The sequence below is a fragment of the Daktulosphaira vitifoliae genome, unplaced genomic scaffold (assembly GCF_025091365.1).
Source record: "Daktulosphaira vitifoliae isolate Bord-2020 unplaced genomic scaffold, ASM2509136v1 Scaffold_5, whole genome shotgun sequence".
Classification (NCBI taxonomy): Eukaryota; Metazoa; Arthropoda; class Insecta; order Hemiptera; family Phylloxeridae; genus Daktulosphaira; species Daktulosphaira vitifoliae.
In genome coordinates, this window is record NW_026099576.1 from 30,933,264 (window position 1) to 30,954,631 (window position 21,368).

The window sequence follows — 21,368 nt, forward strand, 5'->3', positions numbered from 1 at the left end:
TCTTAGTCCGCGTATTATGAAACCCTATCCGGACATACGGTAAAGGGAGCGCAGAAAGAATTTTTAATTATCGTCTCTCGCGAGCTAGACGTGTTGAACTCTTAAAAAAGAAAACTGTGTTTACAATGTTGTATTGTAACGACACCGTATCTTGTCCATATTAAGTACTGTTTTTTAAAGTTTGAAAAAAAAAATTAATATCACCATTCAGCACAGTAATACAATTATAGAACACGATCGATAGGTATGCCGTCACGTGACAATTGTAAAACATAAATAGAATTTCGCGAGATAATCAATTGTTAGTATCAACCAACAAATAACAATTATTACCGATAAAGTAAAAATATACTTTTTTCTCTTTTATAAATATAATGTAATAATATGGAAAATGCGTCCCGTTTGTATTTGGTCGGGACAACGGGACATAATTATCAAAAAAGGAATAATTCCGTTTTAAACGGGACCGTACATCCCGTTTAAAACCTAACCCTGGACTACTGCTATGATTACTGTTACAGACTATTGATACGGATTACTACTATTTCTATATGCTACTGCTTGACACAGTACCGTATAATTTGCGATACGTTTAGTACACTGATACCTCGTCTATCTCATCAACCGCCTGATTACATCGCGTGTACAGTCTCAGCAGAGTATCCCCACTTTGTCTAGGGTGCAAAGTCTAACTACTGGTCGCAGCCGACCACTGAACGTCGGCCATGAACACTCTTGTTTCGAACGTCTTCGATCATACATATTCCCATATCGAAAGGTATTTTTTATATTATCCAAATAATATAAAAAGTTATGTATACTTTTTTTTTTGTACTTTTGTTTTACTGTTGTCAGTGGTAAAAGCTCTTTATTTATTATGATGTGTTATTTTTTTTGTGTCTGTTACCACTTTTTCTCAGCTCTCACCGATTTCTTTCAACGATACGTTAAAAGATCTCAAATCTTACCTAGTCGAAGATACAGTAGAAGTCCGATAATCCGGCATCCAACAGTAGAACAAAATTTTTTGTTTTTGCATACTGTATTTTTAGTTTAATTATTAACGTAATTGTTCTTATAGCAAATCATACACTAAAAGGAAAGGGCACCGCCCGATAGACCGGCACGGAGCCGGTCCCGAACGTGCCGGATTATCGAAATTCTACTGTATTAACCTCAAAAATTGAAAAAATTTCCCTCGTTCCCCTTAAAGGGGGGAAACCTCCAAAAAAATTACAAATTTAAAAATAGCTATTTTTTTTACTTAAAACTGCCATAACTTTTTCAAAAATTACCAAATCAATATGATTTTTTTTTTATACATGTATGAAGTCTTTACCTATCATTTAGTATATTTTTTTTATAAATCTGACACTTTACAAAAAAATTAACTTTTTCAACTTAACTTTTGTGTTCAACAAGTGTTCTAGAAATACTGACACTTTCACATTAAGTGTAAGTATTACTAACTGTTAATACCAGGGTGAGAAATAATATCTCGCTTACTTGATGATTAATAAGAAAGAATCTTTGTATTTAAATTTATGCAGAAAGAAGACTGTGGTTGTTGGCTCACATAAAATTAAGTTTATACAAATAACAATAAACAATTCAGTACAAAATGACAAATTTTATAATCATAACAACCATGTGGTATAATAATAATGAATATAATGAGCTAATAATTTACATAAATGTAACAGTAACTGCCAAACTCACCAATCAGATTTTTGTGTACAAATATTATATGCCAATGTTTATTGGTAAATATTTTAATCTAATGATTCACAATTGAAAGTATAAAACATAATCCGTGCAATTTAAATAATAGAAAACATCATCCGTGTGACTTAAAACGAAAAATAGACTGTCTGGTAAACAAGGAAAAAATTATACTAAAAATTATTACTTAACCTATTATTAAACCTATTATCATACAGTTATCGGCCGGCATTGATAACCGACCGATGCCGCCAAAAAACAGTGAGAGGATGGGTAGATGATTGGACGGAAACAAATAAACGCGCGCTATCTACGATTTGTTTACGGCACGAACACTAACCTTAAATTAAATCTTATGTAATATAATTTATTATGGAAAAACAAAATTTCAGACTTTATTTTGTCTTCGCGATGAAAATGACTACCGTATGCTATTTTTGTGTTAAAATTCTCGATTTCATTTTACATTTTTAACTTTAACATGCTATAACTTTTTGAAAAATGTATGGATCATTGCAATTTTTTTATGAGAAACAATATTTATATACCTCTTTCATTCCCTTTATATCGGTGGGGGATTTAAAACCTAAAACATGCATATAGAAAAAAGAACTTTTTCAACTTAATTTTTTAAAGTGTTCCGGAAATACTGACACTTTTATATATATCTAAATTAATGCTTATGTAATATAATTTATAATGAACAAAAAAATTCGGAATTTATTTTGTATTCATGATGAAAATCGACTTCAAATAAAATTAAAATAATTTTATAACTATTTTAATAAATTATAAAATTATAATTTTTTTAAGATAAGCACTATTTATATACTTTTTTTATGGAGCATACTTTTTTTTAAATCGGACCATTTCCCTTTATATATTATAAATATATATACATTCTTATATTACACTTATAAATCATAAAACTTGTAATCAAAATATAAATAAGGAAATATGAGATCATGTAGTTTTTGGAATAATCCACTAATTTTTTAATATAAACACTATCTACAGATTTGCATCGAAGCGTTTTTTATGATAGTGATTATAATCGTTGTCAGATATCATCTATACTGGGGCCCTAATTATGCCGAGACCCCACTGTGCTAGGTTTTAGCTTCGAAGCGAAGCTGAGAAGGTATTAATTTTACTATGATGTGTTTTTTTATTTAAATATAATTTAAACCCGGTTTTTTAATATAATCAAGTTAATTTTTATGTTTTTTCAAATGACTTTAGATATGTTAAAAAGAAATACTTCAGTAAATTGTACCGTTTTTTGTTTAGCCTCCAATATATACAAGATGTTTTATTAAGCACTACCCCCCAATATTTTGTTCAATAATGATTTTTTTTATAAAAATGTACGATTTAAAATTTGTAATATCTGATTTATTGTAACAAAAAAATTATTCCCAATTATACATTTTAGAAGTAATTTTCGAGAGTTAAACGGGAACCTATTATTATTTTTTATTATTAAAAGATAGATATAATTTGCTTTTAGGCTCTAAAATATAATTGACTTTATTTATATTGTGGGAACCTTTTTATTGTATTAAAATTTCTCTTAAAATGCTTTAATTTTGTACAGGTTTTGATTTGTCAGAAGTCCCGGAATATATTGCAAAATTGAAAATGAAGTTATTTTTTTATTTTGACGGCTGATTTTACATAGTAGAATAATCTTAGGATGGATTTTTTTTTATTCATTTTAAGAGCAGAAATTTTATATAGATTAACGGTTGTCAAACATTCAAAACATTTTTTTAAATAACATTTTTTTACGGCAGTGTAATTTTGAGATATTTTTTTAAATTTCTAAAATTGAAGTTTTTTTAAAATTTTGGTGCTGATAAGTTCAATTAGATTAAAATCGATTTTTTTATCATATTAATCATTAAAATCTGTCCAGTAAGAGCTGAGAATTTTTATGAATACACATAAATAAAACATATCTTGGTAACTTAAATACCTTCTCAGCTTCGTATAGAAGCTACAAATATACTTTAAACGTAGTTTAAGAAGGCAATAGCTATTTAAAAAAAATTTTGACAAAATAATAATTGTATCAAAAGTTATAAATGTTTTCAGTTAAGTCTCAGCACTTTTTAATTACAATAATATTAAAATATTTTTAATTTTAAGGTTTAAATTGACACGGTACCGTGTTTCCCTCAGCCGCACATCTTGTTATCAACCTAAATGAAAGTGTATCGGGATCTGAATCCTAAGTGCACGGTGGCCTAGTGGTAAGGTTTGTCTTAACGACGCCTTGGGTCGCGGGTTCTAATCCCGTACCGTGCCTCTTTTTTTTCACATGATTTCCGGTACACTTTCTATAACCGGCCGTCAATCCCCGGCGGTCGTGTTAAAATGAACTAATCTTAAAATTAAAAGAATCAAATACACAAATACGCATAATTTAGTAGTAATGCAAAATTTAAGGAAGCTCAAAAAATTTGGGGGATTATGCTTCTTTTCTTTTTAACACGCTTTTATTAGTTTCACGTGTATGTTTGTTGTTGTTTGTTGTTTGTAAGTTTGTAACTCTCCAAACGCCACGCGTTATCGCATATTCCGTTGTCTAGACTAGACTGTTATACGCATTCACCCCTCCCCACGCCGCGCTCACAATACGACGGTACACTATTCCTATAAAAATTTATTTTTAGTTATCGTACCCGTACACGCGTGCTTGTCATCAATATTATATATATGTAAACAAATTTTTATTTTGACTGACCAATAACGCCCGCGTCTAATGCGCCTTACGTATATATATATATATTCCTACCGCCGTTTATACCTCGGGTATAACGTTAGTCCGACCCGCCCGGCCATAAAACACAGCTATACTTAGTGCATGATACTTTTACGTAGTTAAGTCGCATTATTTGTATAAATATATATATTCTAATTACTATTAAAATTAATATATTAACACGATTTATTCTAATTAAGAGATATAAAGTATTCATTCCGATTACGAGGGATGATTTCCGTATCGTCATTTTTCGTCACTACCTCCACGTTCCGGGAGTGAGTAATTTACGCGCCTGCTGCTTTCCTTGGATGTGGTAGCCGTTTCTCAGACTCCCTCCCCAGAATCGAACCCTGATTTCCCGTTACCCGTAACAACCATGATATTGATAGTAACTACTATCATAACATGAAACTAAAAAGTAAAAAATAAATATAGTTTAAAAAACTAAAAAAACACGCTTTTAAAGTACATCGAACTAAAAAGTTAAAAATAATTTTTAAAATAATTATGAACAAAAAATACTAGTATTATTGTGATAAAAGCGTGGGTGCTTTGTGCCATATTTTTCGTATATTGAGCGCCCGACGCTTTTATCACAATAATACTAGTATTTTTTGTTCATAATTATTTTAAAAATTATTTTTAACTTTTTAGTTCGATGTACTTTAAAAGCGTGTTTTTTTAGTTTTTTAAACTATATTTATTAACACGCTTATATTAGTTTCACGTGTTTGTTGTTTGTCGTTTGTCTGTTGTTTGTAAGTTTGTAACTCCACGCGGCACGTGTTATTATGTCGCGTATCCCGTCGTGTATGACCTTGAGACTATACTGTTGTAACGCATTCGCCCCACCCCGCTCACCACTCGTAGAGAACAATATTTTCCAACCCGTAGACGCGCGCTTATCATCAATTATATACAGAATGTTCAGTAAGTCAGGAAACGGGTTTCTATTGCTCTCATTGTTTGTAATAATGAGAACAATAGAAACCCGTTTCCTGACTTACTGAACATACTGTATATATAACAAATTTTTATTGTAATTGACACAGCCCCGCGTCGTTTTACGCCGCGGTGCAAAGTCCAGCAAGTGCCGCACGGCCGACGACGTCCCGCCGCTATACCGTAGTCTTCTTCCCATTGTCAAAATAACATCGTCAACAAACTGATCCGCACTCGCGCACCGTCGTCATCTACGCTGCTAACCTATTGACGCCCGAGGATCACGCCGGACATCGCGTCTTCGAAGCCAGCAAAAGTGCCGCGATATTATGCGAAGATTATATATTCCGCTAATATTAATATATATATATTAATATTTATACGTATATGTTAATATTCATTTATATATTCCTACAGACGACGCCTCTGCCGCCGTATATGCCTCGTGTATAATGTTCCCTCCGCCATGCCCGCCCACATAAACACGGCTATACCTCATGCATGATACGTTTACGTACTTAAGTCCCTTTAAATATATATATATTCTAATTACTATTAAAACTTATATATTAATACACTTTATTCTCATTAAGAGATATGTAGTGTATTCATTCCGATTACGGAGGATGATTCTCGTATCGTTATTTTTCGTCACTACCTCCACGTTACGCGCCTGCTGCTTTCCTTGGATGTGGTAGCCGTTTCTTAGACTCCCTCTCCGGAATCGAACCCTTATTTCCCGTTACCCGTTACAACCATGATATTGATATTAACTACTATCATAACATGAAACTAAAAAGTGAAAAATAAATATAGTTTAAAAAAACTAAAAAACACGCTTTTAAAGCACATCGAACTAAAAAGTTAAAAATAATTTTTAAAATTAACTTAAAACAATAATGAACGAAAAATACTAGTATTATTGTGAAAAAAAGCGTCGGGCGCTCAATATACAAAAAATATGGCATAAAGCACCCACGCTTTTTTTCACAATAATACTAGTATTTTTCGTTCATTATTGTTTTAAGTTAATTTTAAAAATTATTTTTAACTTTTTAGTTCGATGTGCTTTAAAAGCGTGTTTTTTAGTTTTTTTAAACTATATTTATTTTTCACTTTTTAGTTTCATGTTATGATAGTAGTTAATATCAATATCATGGTTGTAACGGGTAACGGGAAATAAGGGTTCGATTCCGGAGAGGGAGTCTAAGAAACGGCTACCACATCCAAGGAAAGCAGCAGGCGCGTAACGTGGAGGTAGTGACGAAAAATAACGATACGAGAATCATCCTCCGTAATCGGAATGAATACACTACATATCTCTTAATGAGAATAAAGTGTATTAATATATAAGTTTTAATAGTAATTAGAATATATATATATTTAAAGGGACTTAAGTACGTAAACGTATCATGCATGAGGTATAGCCGTGTTTATGTGGGCGGGCATGGCGGAGGGAACATTATACACGAGGCATATACGGCAGCAGAGGCGTCGGCTGTAGGAATATATAAATGAATATTAACATATACGTATATACGTATAAATATTAATATATATATATATATATATATATATATATATTCATATGTTAATATTCATTTATATATTCCTACAGCCGACGCCTCTGCTGCCGTATATGCCTCGTGTATAATGTTCCCTCCGCCATGCCCGCCCACATAAACACGGCTATACCTCATGCATGATACGTTTACGTACTTAAGTCCCTTTAAATATATATATATTCTAATTACTATTAAAACTTATATATTAATACACTTTATTCTCATTAAGAGATATGTAGTGTATTCATTCCGATTACGGAGGATGATTCTCGTATCGTTATTTTTCGTCACTACCTCCACGTTACGCGCCTGCTGCTTTCCTTGGATGTGGTAGCCGTTTCTTAGACTCCCTCTCCGGAATCGAACCCTTATTTCCCGTTACCCGTTACAACCATGATATTGATATTAACTACTATCATAACATGAAACTAAAAAGTGAAAAATAAATATAGTTTAAAAAAACTAAAAAACACGCTTTTAAAGCACATCAAACTAAAAAGTTAAAAATAATTTTTAAAATAAACTTAAAACAATAATGAACGAAAAATACTAGTATTATTGTGAAAAAAAGCGTGGGTGCTTTGTGCCAAATTTTTTGTATATTAAGCGCCTGACGCTTTTTTTCACAATAATACTAGTATTTTTCGTTCATTATTGTTTTAAGTTTATTTTAAAAATTATTTTCAACTTTTTAGTTTGATGTGCTTTAAAAGCGTGTTTTTTAGTTTTTTTAAACTATATTTATTTTCCGCTAGTGACAATCATTAAAAATAATCTAAAACTGTTACCAAATTCAAGAATTTCTCATAATGTGATAACACTGGATTTTCACTGATATCACAGCTTGTATTTCATATGTTTTGTACTGATATAAAGTATAATTTGTTTATAGCACGTGTTCCTCAAAAAAGAAAACGTGAAGAATTTTTCAAGTACAATACTTTGTTTTCATCATTTTCACTATATATTTTATAATATAGTGTATGTTTATTTTTTGATCACTTTTTTATTAGAATTTGAAGTAATTTAGTTTTTTCTTAAGTTAGTAAAATTTACAACTAATTAAAATTAATTTTGAATTTTTCAGATCAAATCAGAATCAATGGTTGTATTCACTTGTAATAATTGTGGTGATTCAGTGTCTAAACCAAGGGTCGAAAAACATATAAATTATGAGTGTAAACGTAAACACTTTACAGTTAGTTTCTGCTGTGTTGACTGTTTGAAAGATTTCAAGTAAGCACATGGTTTTTTTAATTATTGTCAATATAAGCATTTATTTTCTTCTTAATCATATATTTATTGTAATAATAATAAAATATAAGGCTGTTATTTATCATTTGGTTTTTGGCCTTTTAATGTATTTTAATATTTACCTTATTTCAAGTTAATGTAAAACTTGCTTGACCTTTCATCTTTGTCATTCTACACTAGTGAACTGTGCTATTGTGTCCTGCCAGATATTTGATATTTTAATTAATTAAAAACCTAAAAATAGCACTTAATGATATTTTTGCACTACATACATTACGCACCTAAATGAATCAATACAATTATATTATCTAAAAAGTTTTAACAAAGTACATTAGAAAATTAATTATTTTATTATCTTATATTAGTAGGAGGCGGTTATTATCTATAGACGGTCATTTTTCTGAACTTGTAATCATTGTCAGTAAAATATTTAATTTTAAGAATTACCTACTTATAAGTATGACTAGTTAAATTTGATTTCTATGAATTGTATTACATTGTTTATGATGAACAACTTTAAAATTTTATAACTTTAGAACTACTTGTTTCCACTAATTTTTTTTAAATCTTTTTGAAAAAAACCATAAAAAAACGTGAGTAATAAAAGGAAAATTTAAAAAAAGAAAAAGGTGCTTGTAAAGCAGACTTGTTCTTAATAATGCATAAATCCATTTGAATAGTTTTTATCTGATTAATCTGAGATCATTAATTTTTGTATAAGCACGCCATAAAACAATTTTTAAAAGGCGTTTTTAAATTTAAATGGTTTAAATAATTAAATTTAAAGAATATGATTTAAACTAAATAGTTTAAAAACATTTTTAGTTTTAAGTGACACTAGAGAAAGAAAATCATTTTTGTTGGGGTGAAAATTAAGACCATTTAGCTAACTTTTATAAATTTAATTCAGTTGACTATAATATTTAAAAAAGGCTATTTGCCCATCTAATATATGTAGTTAGTCTCCTTTTAGTGTTGTCCCTATGTGAATCATTATTCTTTTTTTATGTGATTCAATGTAGAATTAAATTAATATTATTGTAAAGATTACTATTTTTTCATTTTATTTTAATACATACTTGAGTATATTTGTCTGGGTTAACATTTATTTCAACCATTAATATCATATTTTAGTATCGATACAGTAAAGGAACATTGTCAATGTATAACTGAAGAGCAAAGATATTCTGCTAAAGGGTTTGTACCAAAAGCATCAGCTGAAAAAGGGAAAAGAAAACAAGCAAGTTGGGTCGATATTGTACAATTGGTAATTGATAAAAAAGATTTGCAAAATGATGAACGTCAATTCTTAAGTATCATAGCAAAGTTTGATAATGTTCCGAGAAAGAAAAATAAATTCCAGGTATTTTTTAGATTTATATATTAGCAATATTATACTATGATATATTTAAATGATTATTTTATTTATTTGTGTTATGTTTTAGAATTTTTGTTTTTCTACTGCTCCTGCATATCGTCAAAAAGGATATTTAGTTGACAAAGTATTTGACATGATTGAAGCTGAATATAAAGCACAGCTATCAGAAAATTCCAACATTAAAACATCAGAAAATGTTAACAGTAATCAATCTACTGAAAGTACATTGCAAACTAACATAACCACAGATAAGTGTCAAATTGACAAAGAAAATAATAATATAGTAAACTCTGAAAAAATTGTAGAAGCACAACTAGAGAAGAAGAAGAAAAAAAAAGTTAAAAACTCAGAATTTTCAGAAAACAACAGTGAAAATTTATCAAAAAATGTAGAATCATCTCCAGAAAAGAATAAAAACAAAAAACATACTTTAGAACTAATTTCAAGTACCAGTGAACATAATCCAGAATTAATTGCAAGTGTAAAGTCAGTAAAAAAGACAAAAAAGAAAAAGAAATCATTAGAAAATAGTGTTTCTACAGAAGAAAATGGATTAAATAATGAAAAACTTGTACAAACTGAAAAAAAGAAAAGGAATAAATCACTTGATAATAGTATTACTAATATTATTGAAAATGGACATTCTAAAAAAATCTCTGAACTAATTGAAAATGAAGAAATTAAAGTTGAATTGAGTAAAAAAGAAAAAAAGGCATTAAAAAAGAAATTAAAATATAAGCAAGAAGTTGAAACTGTTACTAATGGTGTTATTATAGAAACACCAGAACCACTATCAAAAAAGAAAAAAAGAAAGTTGGTGAGTAAAGAAGATACTGAAGAGCCACAGCAAAAAGTTATAAAAACTGGTAAGTATAGTATTAGTAAAAATTAAGATATGTTAATTTTTTTTGGTTTATTTATTGCAGTACTTGAGTTTCAATATTTACTGTTATAATGCTTGTATTAACAATTCAAAACCTATAGTTTTAAGTTAAATTCTATAAATATGTTAAAAAATATCTAATTGAAAACATTATCAATAAAAATGAAAAAACAATATTTTTTAGGAAATTATCATGAAAAATAAAATCATTGAAATTATCTGTTTTTTTTTTGTAAATTCCAACATTGGTGTAAAAAATAAACTTTTAAACATATTCTGAAAAACTTGAAACATTTTTATATAAATCAAATTAAAGCTCACATATTATTCTTTAAGTTAAAAAAAAACTTGTTATCTATGTGAAATCAGCTATCAAAGTATAAGTGGTATATTTTTGTAAAAAAAATATCATTTTTTTATTTCCTAAATTTTAGTTTTAAGTATTTTTAACTAAGTAAAATCTATAGGACTTGCAGTTTTAGGAAACTAGTTTAATTATAACCTAATCTCCTAAAAATTCTTAAATTATCTTCTTTATTACTTACATCAATGTGTTTTATGATACTTATTTTAATCACTGTTCAAATTAAATATTAACTAGTTCCAACAATGCCTAGTCCTCATTACTATTGATTTTCTTTTTAATTAATTTTGATTTTGCTTTAATATTATGTATGGCTAAATGAAATTTAGATTTTAATTTTTTTTTTTTTGAGCAGCATTTATGTACTTATATATTATTATTAAATATCATTCATTAATCTTTAATTTCCTTGATTTGATAACAAATATTTTTTTTTTTATTTTTAGAAAAAGCTTCTCAAATACCAGAAATTCAAAATGGTCGTAAATTTAAATGGAATGAAGCGATCTTTCAAATAATTCAATGTAAAAAAGGAAAACCTATTTCAATAAATAAAATTAAGAAAAAAGTTATGAATGAATACCACTTTTTTAATGAATCAACTAATAAATCTGAATCTGATCTAGAAAAATTATTTCTAAAAAAATTGAAAAAATTAAAAAATGTTCAAATTGATAATGATAAAGTACAGTTAATAGAATGTTAATCTAACTTTTTAAAGTAAATGTTGAATACTATTGTTAATTAATATTTTTTTAATTTGTATTATTGACTTAAAAATATATTTAAAAAATTATCATAAGTTTAGCTTTGTTGTTATTTATTTTAGAAAAATGGTCCTCATTATTTTTATTTTTTTGATATTCAATTTAAAGTGAAATATTAAATTTCATAATGTCTTGTAATATGTAAGTTTTTTATATCAGTTTTGTTCTTTTAAAATAATCTTTGATTAAGTTGATTTAATATATCATAATTATTTATCATTGCAATTGTTTCAAGAATATTATATTGACTATATAACATTTTATTTAACTTATCAAATAAATATTTAATAAATCTATATTATGTTTCTGAAATAGAGAAAAATACATTTATCATAAAAAATAAGAAATGTAAAAAAACTTCAAATATTTTAATAATTCTTCTTCCTCTCCTTAATCCCAACTACTTGGGATCGTTCAAATTTAATAATTAGTAATCTAATTTCTGAAAAGGAGCACACACAAAAAAGTAAATAATTTTTTTATTATATTATTCTTTTCATAATTTAATATGTATTTGTCTACTCAAAACGGTATTGTGAATATTATATTAATAATAACTACATTCAAACACTTTTATTCCACTGTCATTAGTGCCAAATTAAGATCGGCGTCTTAAAGCCCCAGGGATTAATGTTTTTAGATGATGAATTGTTTCTTTTTAATCCAGATCTGTATAAAAATATTTAAATGTTTACACAGATTGAAAATTTTAGTTAAACAAATTAACATGTTTCTTAGGTAACAATATGTTAATTTAAAAGTTTATAATCCTCAATATTATTTTTTAATTTCTGTATTAATCACCTGGCTTAATTGTTTATAAGGCGAATCATTTTAAGAATTGTTTCAAGGTTACTTCATTGAAATGTTTTTATACTAATCATTTGAACATTTTAGTATTTAGTAATTTGCTCAGTTGAAGGTAAATACAAAATTAAAGATAATGTGTTTTCTCAGGATATATTTTGTCCAATTTATGTTAATATTAATAGATTTTAAAGGCATAAATACAACGTCTCATCACTGCATATTTCAAAAATGCAAATTTATCAACTTACAACCCTTGAAGATCTATTATCTATCTCATCAGTTAAAATAAAGATTTTTATCTCGAAATATTTTACTGAGTAATTATTTAGCTGCGCATTTCCTATTTAATTAATATAAATGTATATGTTATTTTATAAATATTAAATCTTATAAGATATATATAATTTTTAAAGAATGTGATGAATGTTAAGAAATATGCCTAGACCATAAATTGAAAAATGTTCTAAATTATATTATTTAACTGTAAAATAGATGTTTATATAACTTCACATAAAGTCTAGCCTCCGCTATTTTTGGTATGAATTATTTGTTTATTTTCTTGAGTAGATAATTACATTTATAAATGAAATACTTACAATAGAAAATACTCTGACCATAGCCATAATTTTAATGTTTAGGTCTACCTTAATTTCTTCACTTAAAAATAATTTTACATAAGAATGCATGTTATTTTCATAATTTATAATTTATTAGAGGGGTATATGATTGAATTTGAAGGAGATAAACCACAATAGGACCTTCAGATCGTGCCTATGACTCTAACATAAGAAACTTTTATTTTTGATGTGTAATAACACTTTTACAACACATAAATTATAATTATATGTTATATGAACGGTTTTTAATAATTTGAGAAATAATATTAATAGTTAATAGAAAAACAATTTTTCCACATTGATAAATTTACGGATATCCATAGATTATTAGCAAATATATGTCATTGACAAGGTTTAATTGGAAGACTGTAAGTAAAAATACCTATAAAATACGTTATGATAAGATACTTTTAATATTCACTAAAAATTTATAAGAAACAATATCAAAAAAAAATTAAGGAGCTATTAAAAATAAGTTACTTTATTTGTCACATAAAATTATTCCGTTTATAGTTAAAATATTAATTTCTAAGAATATAATTGTAAAAAATAGATAAACCGACTTAAGTGCTAAAAATTAAAAAAAATTATTAATTTGGTTGACAAGACAAAACGGTTTAAAGCCGGCAGCGGGTAATTATCACAGCTGCTTGCTATTGGTATATATTGGCCACACTGTACGTCGGCCACGATCGCCCATTGCTTCGTACACGCGCGCCAGTGAGTTGGTGAACGGAACGCGTTCGGAGTATTTACAATATTATTTCTCCCGTCGTATACTAGATATTTTTTGTTTTCAAAATGGCCGTGTGTTCGCTGTTTGTTTAGTGTGTACAATCGCGAAATGTATATATCTCGTTTTCTTATCGAATTTAATTCTAGCTCGTTAGGCGTGTGTACGTCGTGCCGTGTAATTACACTGAACGCGGTTGTATATTAAATATTGTTAATTTTATCGGACGCGTCGTGTCAAAATTCGCGGGTTCTGATTTGTTGCCGCTACTTTTAATTTTGTTTCTATCCAGTTCGCGCAAATTTATAAAGATATCTTGATTGGACATAACTATTTTTTCGTTTTTTTTTTTATCGATACCACCTACATTTCTTGTAAAATGCATCGTTCAAGAAGGTAGTTGGCACTACACTAACTCGCATTGGACGTGCACCTTGAAATTGTTTCTTCTTGCACATTACTACAAATAGTTTATATTTTATTAGTTCTTAAATTAACTGCGAAGGAAGCTTAATTCACATATAAAACTATTTCTCTAGCGATGAACATTGACTTATGTTCGGCGCAATGACGGATACTAAACGTCGAGTGAAGTTGTATGCTTTAAATGTTGATCGCCAATGGGACGATCGTGGTACTGGTCATGTTTCGTGTACTTATGTCGAAAGACTTAAGGGTGTTTCACTCTTGGTTCGAGCTGAAGCTGACGGTGAGTATAGTAAAAATCCTAAGAATATTTGTAATAAATTGTACAATCTCTTCCTATGCTCTAGGATTTCAAAGTATATCAGATTGTTACATCTATTAATTTGGAACCATCTTATTATTGCTGTTGTACTTTAATTATATTTATCAATTGTTATTAATATGCATTTTATTGAAAAAATATAATTAATAAATGTAATATAGCTATTTAAATAAACTAACTTCACTTGGATTCTATGTTACCTAAGTTTGTTCTTAAGTTATAATAAACTACAAATGAATCTTAATAATATAAAAATAAACAGTTTTTTTATAAATGTTACATAAAATATTTTATAAAGATAATTATAAAAAACTTAAGAATCTTAAATTAATAAAATTAATACATATACATTTTTTTTATACATTAATAATAATTTGGTAAACATAATGTATTTTTATTACTTTAAAATTTTAATGTTTTTAATTAATTTATAAACTTTATATTATGTAGAAATTTTTACTAAAAATATAATTCTTACTGTAATTTTGATTAGTTTTAATACATTTAAATATTGTTTTCAGGAGCCCTTTTGTTAGAATCCAAAATTCAACATGATACTGTATACCAAAAGCAACAGGTAAATTCCAATATACTAAAATTAATATTAATAGGATTTCTAGTACAATAATTGAGCTAATATAATATACATAGGACACATTAATAGTGTGGTCAGAGGCTGATAACTTTGATTTAGCATTAAGTTTTCAAGAAAAAGCTGGTTGTGAAGAAATATGGGAAAAAATTTGCAGTGTCCAAGGCAAAGATCCTACTATAGAAACTACTCAAGACATTGTAGAGGAATCTGAAGATGAAAGATTTGATGATTTGTCAGATTCTGCTCCACCTGTTGAATTACCGCCTTGTGAAATTGGCAGACTCAAAGAAATTAAAGATGTAATTTAAATTATTCAATTAATTTATATATCCTGAAATTAATGATATTTTTTATTAGCTCTTTATGACATGTATGGCTACTCCTTTAAATAAAGACCGATTAGCTGAAGCAATAGAGAATGATGGTTATATCCGAAAATTAGTTAAACTATTCAATTTGTGTGAAGATCTCAACAATTTAGAAGGTTTACATTGTTTGTATGATATCATCAAAAATATTTTTCTTATCAATAAAAATGGCTTGTTTGAAATGCTTTTTGCTGGTAAGTGTAGTTATTCAAAAAGTTTTTTATGAGAAATATATGATTTATTTATGTGATTAAATTTTTGTATAGATGACATAATTTTTGATGTAATTGGCTGTCTGGAGTATGATCCAACACAACCCATCCGGAAATATCATAGACATCATTTAAAAAATGTTTCTAGGTAGGTTGGTAGTTTTCATACAAAATTGATTTTCATTTATTTTCATGTAACATTAAATATTTACCAAGTTAAAATTGCATCATAGTATGGCACATAGGATATACTAGTTTCTGATAATATTTAGTCGTATTATGGTCTTGTTATCATAGATTTCTAGATGGAAATTACAAAGAATTTATTATTATGATAAATAATATTAAATCTTAAGTTCAATAAGTTATAGCATAACTTAATGTGTGTTAATTAAACATCATAAATTTAAATAAGCCTTCTAATTCACCAAAAAAATTAATTTTCATTGTACTTGTCTAAAATTTGTTAATTATCTCAAACTTATAAAAAAAACTTCCCTAAAAATAATTTTAAGATAATTTCTGATGTTATGACTTATTCTAAATTTCTAGATAGAAGCTATAAAAATTATGAATAATTAATTTATGTTTTTGGCTTAATTGTTCTGTAATATATATCCATTCTATGTGTTCAAATGCCTTATGTTTATGAGCATTTTGTTTAAAATATGGTAGAATTGTTAATTTTGTCTTAACAAATTTTCGAAGAATGATTATATACTAAGTATTTTAAAATTAGATTACTAAAAATGTTAGTTGTGTATATTCTAAAATATTTCTAAATATTTTCAATTATAAATTATAATAATAATTATTTCATAATGTTATCAACTGTTTTGAATGAAGTATAATAGTATGTGAAGTATCATGTTAATGAATTTTTTTTAGATTTAAAGAAGTTATTATGATAACTAACATGGAATTATTGAACAAAATACACCAAACACATAGAGTACAATATATACAAGACGTTGTTCTTCCTACTCCATCTGTTTTTGAAGATAATATGTTGTCTGCACTAAATAGTTTCATATTTTTCAACAAAGTAGAAATAGTAACTTTAATCCAGGTAAATTATGTAATATGATTTTAACTGTAGAACTTATTTTTTGCATTCTTTAAAAAATAAATTATTGTTACTAATAATATAAAATTATTATAATCTTTTATAATAAAAATTGATAACTTGTGGCTAATACTTTTAAATTAAAACTTTATTAAATAATAATCCTTTTCTTAAATATTTTCAAATGTCAAGAATATTCTTTTTTTGTTACATTTTATATTACTGTAAAATAAGCTTCAGATTATTCGATTAAATAAAATAAGTGATATAACTTACTGTATAAAAGTACCCAATTATCCAACTTACAAACTATTTACTTATAAATTTAGAAGTAACCAATTGTATTCTTGACAGCCAACTTGAACCCATTTTACATTAGTTATATAGAATTTTATTTAACTGGGATTCTTGCATTTAAATTGAAACTAAAACACTTGTCAGTTCTTATTTTTAGTCTTTGAACAAATATGTTGTTTAAAGTATTATTGATATTTTTGTTATTATGCCACTATTGACAAAGTAAAAGATGATTTTTTTTTCATCAAACATTATAATAAATATTCAAAACTTCAAATAATTTTCAAGCTTGATAAAATATTTCCAAAGAAATAACTTAGCTCAATTTTTTTTATTCTCTGGTAATAATTTACAGGAGAATATTTCTGTTATGAAGAATATTCTTTCGTTACATCATTAATTGTAACTAAATAACATTATTTTAATGAGATATAAATCATTAAGTTGTGTATCTCACTTGAATGGTACTTTCAGGAAGATGAAAAGTTTCTACCAGATCTCTTAGGTCAACTACAAGATGAAAATACACCAGATCCTAGGAAATTAGAACTAGTACAGTTCCTTAAAGAGTTTTGCAATTTTTCACAAAATTTACAACCTCCACAAAAAGAAAATTTCTTCAAGGTATTTTTGCTTTAGACTAAGGAAATCAAAAAAAATTCAAATTAACATAATTCAATTTTTAGACTTTAACATCTCTGGGTATTTTACCAATGCTTGAAATGACATTAATGTCTGAGGATGTAAACATCAAACAAGCAGCCATTGATATTCTTACCATTCTTGTAGAATTCTCTCCATCTGTAATCCGAGAGTATATACTACAGCAGTCAACGGATAATGGTAAATTTAAATCATATAAATTCTTAAAAAAAAAGAACAATTAGTTTTTTTATTATTAATTTTAATAAATATTCCTCATTTCAACATAATATTTATAATACATATAAAATGAATGGTCTACTAAAATAACCTGATAACTCCACTTTTTTTGAAAATTTACTTTTTGATATTATATTATATGTAAAAAATACCTCTATTTTATTTAGAATTACATTTAAAAAATGTGATTGATATTTTATCATTGAGTTATAAGCAAAATTAGCTAGTTCTTTTTGTATTATTTAATTGTAATATAAAATTATTTTTTGTTTTTCTTGAAATATATTCAGTAGTGAAGCTATTGTGTTGTTGTTAGCACATAACTTTTCCTTAAAATATAACATGTATTTTTTTTTTTTTTTTTTTGTAGTATCGCAAGCTAATGGCAATGAAGTGGTCGAGCTTATGCTGATGAATGTTATTATCGAGCAAATGATTTGTGATACTGATCCTGATCTCGGTCGTGCTGTTCAACTAATGGGTGTTATACGTGTATTGATTGATCCTGAAAACATGTTGCCTTCATTGAGTAAAGTTGAAAAAACAGACTTCTTAAATTACTTTTATAAAAACAGTGTTCATGTCCTTATTGGTAATATACATTTTTTACCATTAAATTCATAGTATTTATATGTGTAAAAGTCATGTTTTATTTCAGCACCTTTATTAGCTAATACAGTTGATGGTGAACCAGCTCGTGATGATTACCAAAATGCACAGTTATTGGCACATATACTTGAACTATTAACTTTTTGTGTTGAACATCATTCTTACCACATAAAAACTTGTATCCTCAATAAAGATTTACTGAAACGTGTCTTAGTATTAATGAAATCAGCTCATAAATTTTTGGTATTGGGAGCTTTAAGGTTTATGAGAAAAATTGTTGCTCTAAAAGATGAATTTTACAATCGTTACATAGTCAAAGGATGTTTATTTGGTCCTGTAATTGATTGTTTGTTAGAAAATAATGGGCGTTATAACTTGCTTGATTCGGCCATCATTGAGTTATTTGAATTCATTAAACTAGAAGACATTAAAATTCTAATAGCACATATTGTTGAAAATTATGGCAAAAAGTTTGAACATATTGATTATGTACAAACTTTCAAAGCACTAAGAATACGTCATAGTCAACATACAGAAAAACTTAAAGAGAAACCTATAACCAAGTATATTAGATAATTTTATTTCTTTGTTTAGTTTTGTTAAATACTTTTTACTATTTTAGTTGCAGTATGACTGTATCAACTGGACGTTTTAGGCGTGATCCACGACAGTTAGAAGATGAAGAAGAAATTTGGTTTAATAACGAAGATGATGAATTTGATGACAGTGAAGCTGTTGTTCCACACACAGGAATGACTAGTACTACACCAATGACAGCCTCTGAACAATTAGATTCTATTGGTAAATATAAAATAAAACATTAAAAAAAGTTTCAAATAAAATGATATTTATTAATTTTGACTCTCTGACATCATCAAATATTTATAAAATGATTTGTGATTTAAATTAATCTAAACAAAAATAATATTAAAAATCAATTTATAAATTCATTTTTAAAATTATTTATTATTCGTTTATAAATTTTTATTTAATTAAAATTTTAACTAGGATTATTTTATTTTATAATAAATAAATAAATATTCTTTCAAAATAAAATTATTCAAATAATATTGCTTGATAACATTTTAGATATTAGTTACTTATAAATATTGTTCTAGGTAAAAGTATTGATAAAAAATGTGAAGGAAGTAGCACTAAAATATTTGGTACTACGGTTAATAAAACAAATCCAGTTATAAACAATAATTTGGCTGTTACCCCAACACTTGGTTCATCTACAGAAGATCCAAAAAATAATTCTCTTTTGAAAAAAGTAAGTTTGACTTTTTAAACATACACTATGAATCAATTTGATTTTCATTAGATGTAAATTTGTTTTCTTAAAACACTTCAATGTAAGAATGAGTGCAAAAAAAAATATTAATAAAATAAAGGGATTTTCCCCATTTACAGGAAACTAAGATTTTTTCTTTTCAAATTTTGGTAATTAGAGGTTCAACAGATACAATTGGTTATATTTTGATATATTGTTAAGCAAAATGAGTTCAGTAGATGCTAAACATTTTTGTCTACTAACATGCAAAAAAAATATCATTTGAGAGTTTTATTACTTAATAAACTTGTATCCAATTAGCTGGATGGTATTTGATGGAAATATTTAATAACATTTATAAATTTTAAAATTCATAAGTAATTTAGATTACTATATAATACAAATGANGATGGAAATATTTAATAACATTTATAAATTTTAAAATTCATAAGTAATTTAGATTACTATATAATACAAATGAAGAAAATTGGTTAATGTTATTTCATTAATAACATTATTTATGCTATGGATGTGTTATGATCTATTTATTTTTGCATCAATGAATAATAAAATTTATAATTTGTTATTTAAATTAGTGATTATTTAATTAAACATTTTTTATAATTATTATTTATTTAATTTAAAGAATATTTGTTTAAAATATTTATTAGTGACAGTTTTGACTTTTTAATTTTTTAGGCTCTAGTCGACTATGAAGGTGATTCTGATGAAGAAGAAGATGAAAATGGCGACCTGAAGTCCCCCACTAAGAGGCCACGTTATACATAATTTGTAATTTTTCTTAAATTTATAGTTAAATTAATCATTTCTCGTTTTGTCGTACAAAACAAAGTGTCACTTGTATATTTTAAAGTATTAGACTTAATGACATCACCTCCATGTGTAAATATTAGTAATACTACATATTATGATTACTTAGAAAAGTTTTCATATGTGTTAAGCTAAGCTAGGTAAATGTTGCTTTTAAACATTTTTATTTTTTACCCAAAATCCTGTATATTTGACTGTCCTGTGGAATATTCATAATTGTCAGTACTTAACAATGATTATTGTAATTATAATGATATATATCTTTATATATATATTGTACCTGGTATGTATTTGTGGTAATAGAAACCGATCAGCAGTTAACTATTAAATAACGACATGTGTCATTTATGCATGAATGAGCCCATTGGTTATTTAATAAAACTTCTATTTTCTTAACAAGGTCTTTAAATTAAAGCAATTTTTATATATATATGATATTCTGAACTCAAAATTTCTTTCTTTCTTTGTATAAATGTCACTGTCTAAATAATACAAATGTAACTATTGTAACTTTGTAAAATTTAGAGCTTCATGTAGATACTATCATGTTGATGGTGTATATTTGGAAAAAAAATTATACAAAATTAATTATAAACGTTGAATTAATTTATGGTTTTTATAAAACTGTTGACATTCAACATATTGTTAATTTATTTTGGAGTCAGAAAATTTTAGCTGACGT

General features: G+C 26.7%; 2 protein-coding genes across 5 annotated transcripts; both read left to right on the plus strand.

Moving 5' to 3' along the window:
* The first annotated feature begins 7,891 nt into the window (after positions 1-7,891).
* Positions 7,892-11,680, plus strand: LOC126906908 (cell growth-regulating nucleolar protein). 3 transcript variants are annotated; one of them, XM_050687841.1, is made up of 5 exons: positions 7,892-8,020; positions 8,087-8,235; positions 9,388-9,616; positions 9,699-10,497; positions 11,325-11,680. In XM_050687841.1, the coding sequence occupies exons 2-5, from the start codon at positions 8,102-8,104 to the stop codon at positions 11,582-11,584; spliced, it is 1,422 nt and encodes a 473-aa protein (XP_050543798.1). In that variant the 5' UTR covers positions 7,892-8,020; positions 8,087-8,101; the 3' UTR covers positions 11,585-11,680. The 3 variants fall into 3 exon arrangements, with proteins under 3 accessions (XP_050543798.1, XP_050543800.1, XP_050543801.1); XM_050687843.1 differs by having other exon boundaries at positions 7,892-7,980; XM_050687844.1 differs by having other exon boundaries at positions 7,911-7,931.
* A 2,112-nt stretch (positions 11,681-13,792) lies between these two features.
* LOC126906903 (serine/threonine-protein phosphatase 4 regulatory subunit 3A) lies at positions 13,793-21,116 on the plus strand. 2 transcript variants are annotated; one of them, XM_050687831.1, is made up of 13 exons: positions 13,793-14,514; positions 15,075-15,130; positions 15,205-15,447; positions 15,506-15,710; positions 15,783-15,876; positions 16,617-16,797; positions 17,566-17,715; positions 17,778-17,934; positions 18,344-18,565; positions 18,632-19,145; positions 19,211-19,383; positions 19,701-19,855; positions 20,555-21,116. In XM_050687831.1, exons 1-13 carry the CDS (start codon positions 14,361-14,363, stop codon positions 20,642-20,644), a joined length of 2,394 nt encoding a protein of 797 aa, XP_050543788.1. In that variant the 5' UTR covers positions 13,793-14,360; the 3' UTR covers positions 20,645-21,116. The 2 variants fall into 2 exon arrangements, with proteins under 2 accessions (XP_050543788.1, XP_050543787.1); XM_050687830.1 differs by having other exon boundaries at positions 13,794-14,514; positions 19,205-19,383.
* The last annotated feature ends 252 nt before the right edge of the window (positions 21,117-21,368 follow it).

Bases quoted from the DNA above. Each gene is read 5' to 3' on its own strand.
- LOC126906908 (XM_050687841.1), top strand. From the start codon at position 8,102: ATGGTTGTATTCACTTGTAATAATTGTGGTGATTCAGTGTCTAAACCA. The intron at 8,236-9,387 runs GTAAGCACATGG...ATCATATTTTAG, and splicing joins GACTGTTTGAAAGATTTCAA to TATCGATACAGTAAAGGAAC. The intron at 9,617-9,698 runs GTATTTTTTAGA...GTTATGTTTTAG, and splicing joins GAAAGAAAAATAAATTCCAG to AATTTTTGTTTTTCTACTGC.
- LOC126906903 (XM_050687830.1), top strand. From the start codon at position 14,361: ATGTTCGGCGCAATGACGGATACTAAACGTCGAGTGAAGTTGTATGCT. The intron at 19,146-19,204 runs GTATATTAGATA...TTACTATTTTAG, and splicing joins AAAGAGAAACCTATAACCAA to TTGCAGTATGACTGTATCAA. The intron at 19,856-20,554 runs GTAAGTTTGACT...TTAATTTTTTAG, and splicing joins ATAATTCTCTTTTGAAAAAA to GCTCTAGTCGACTATGAAGG.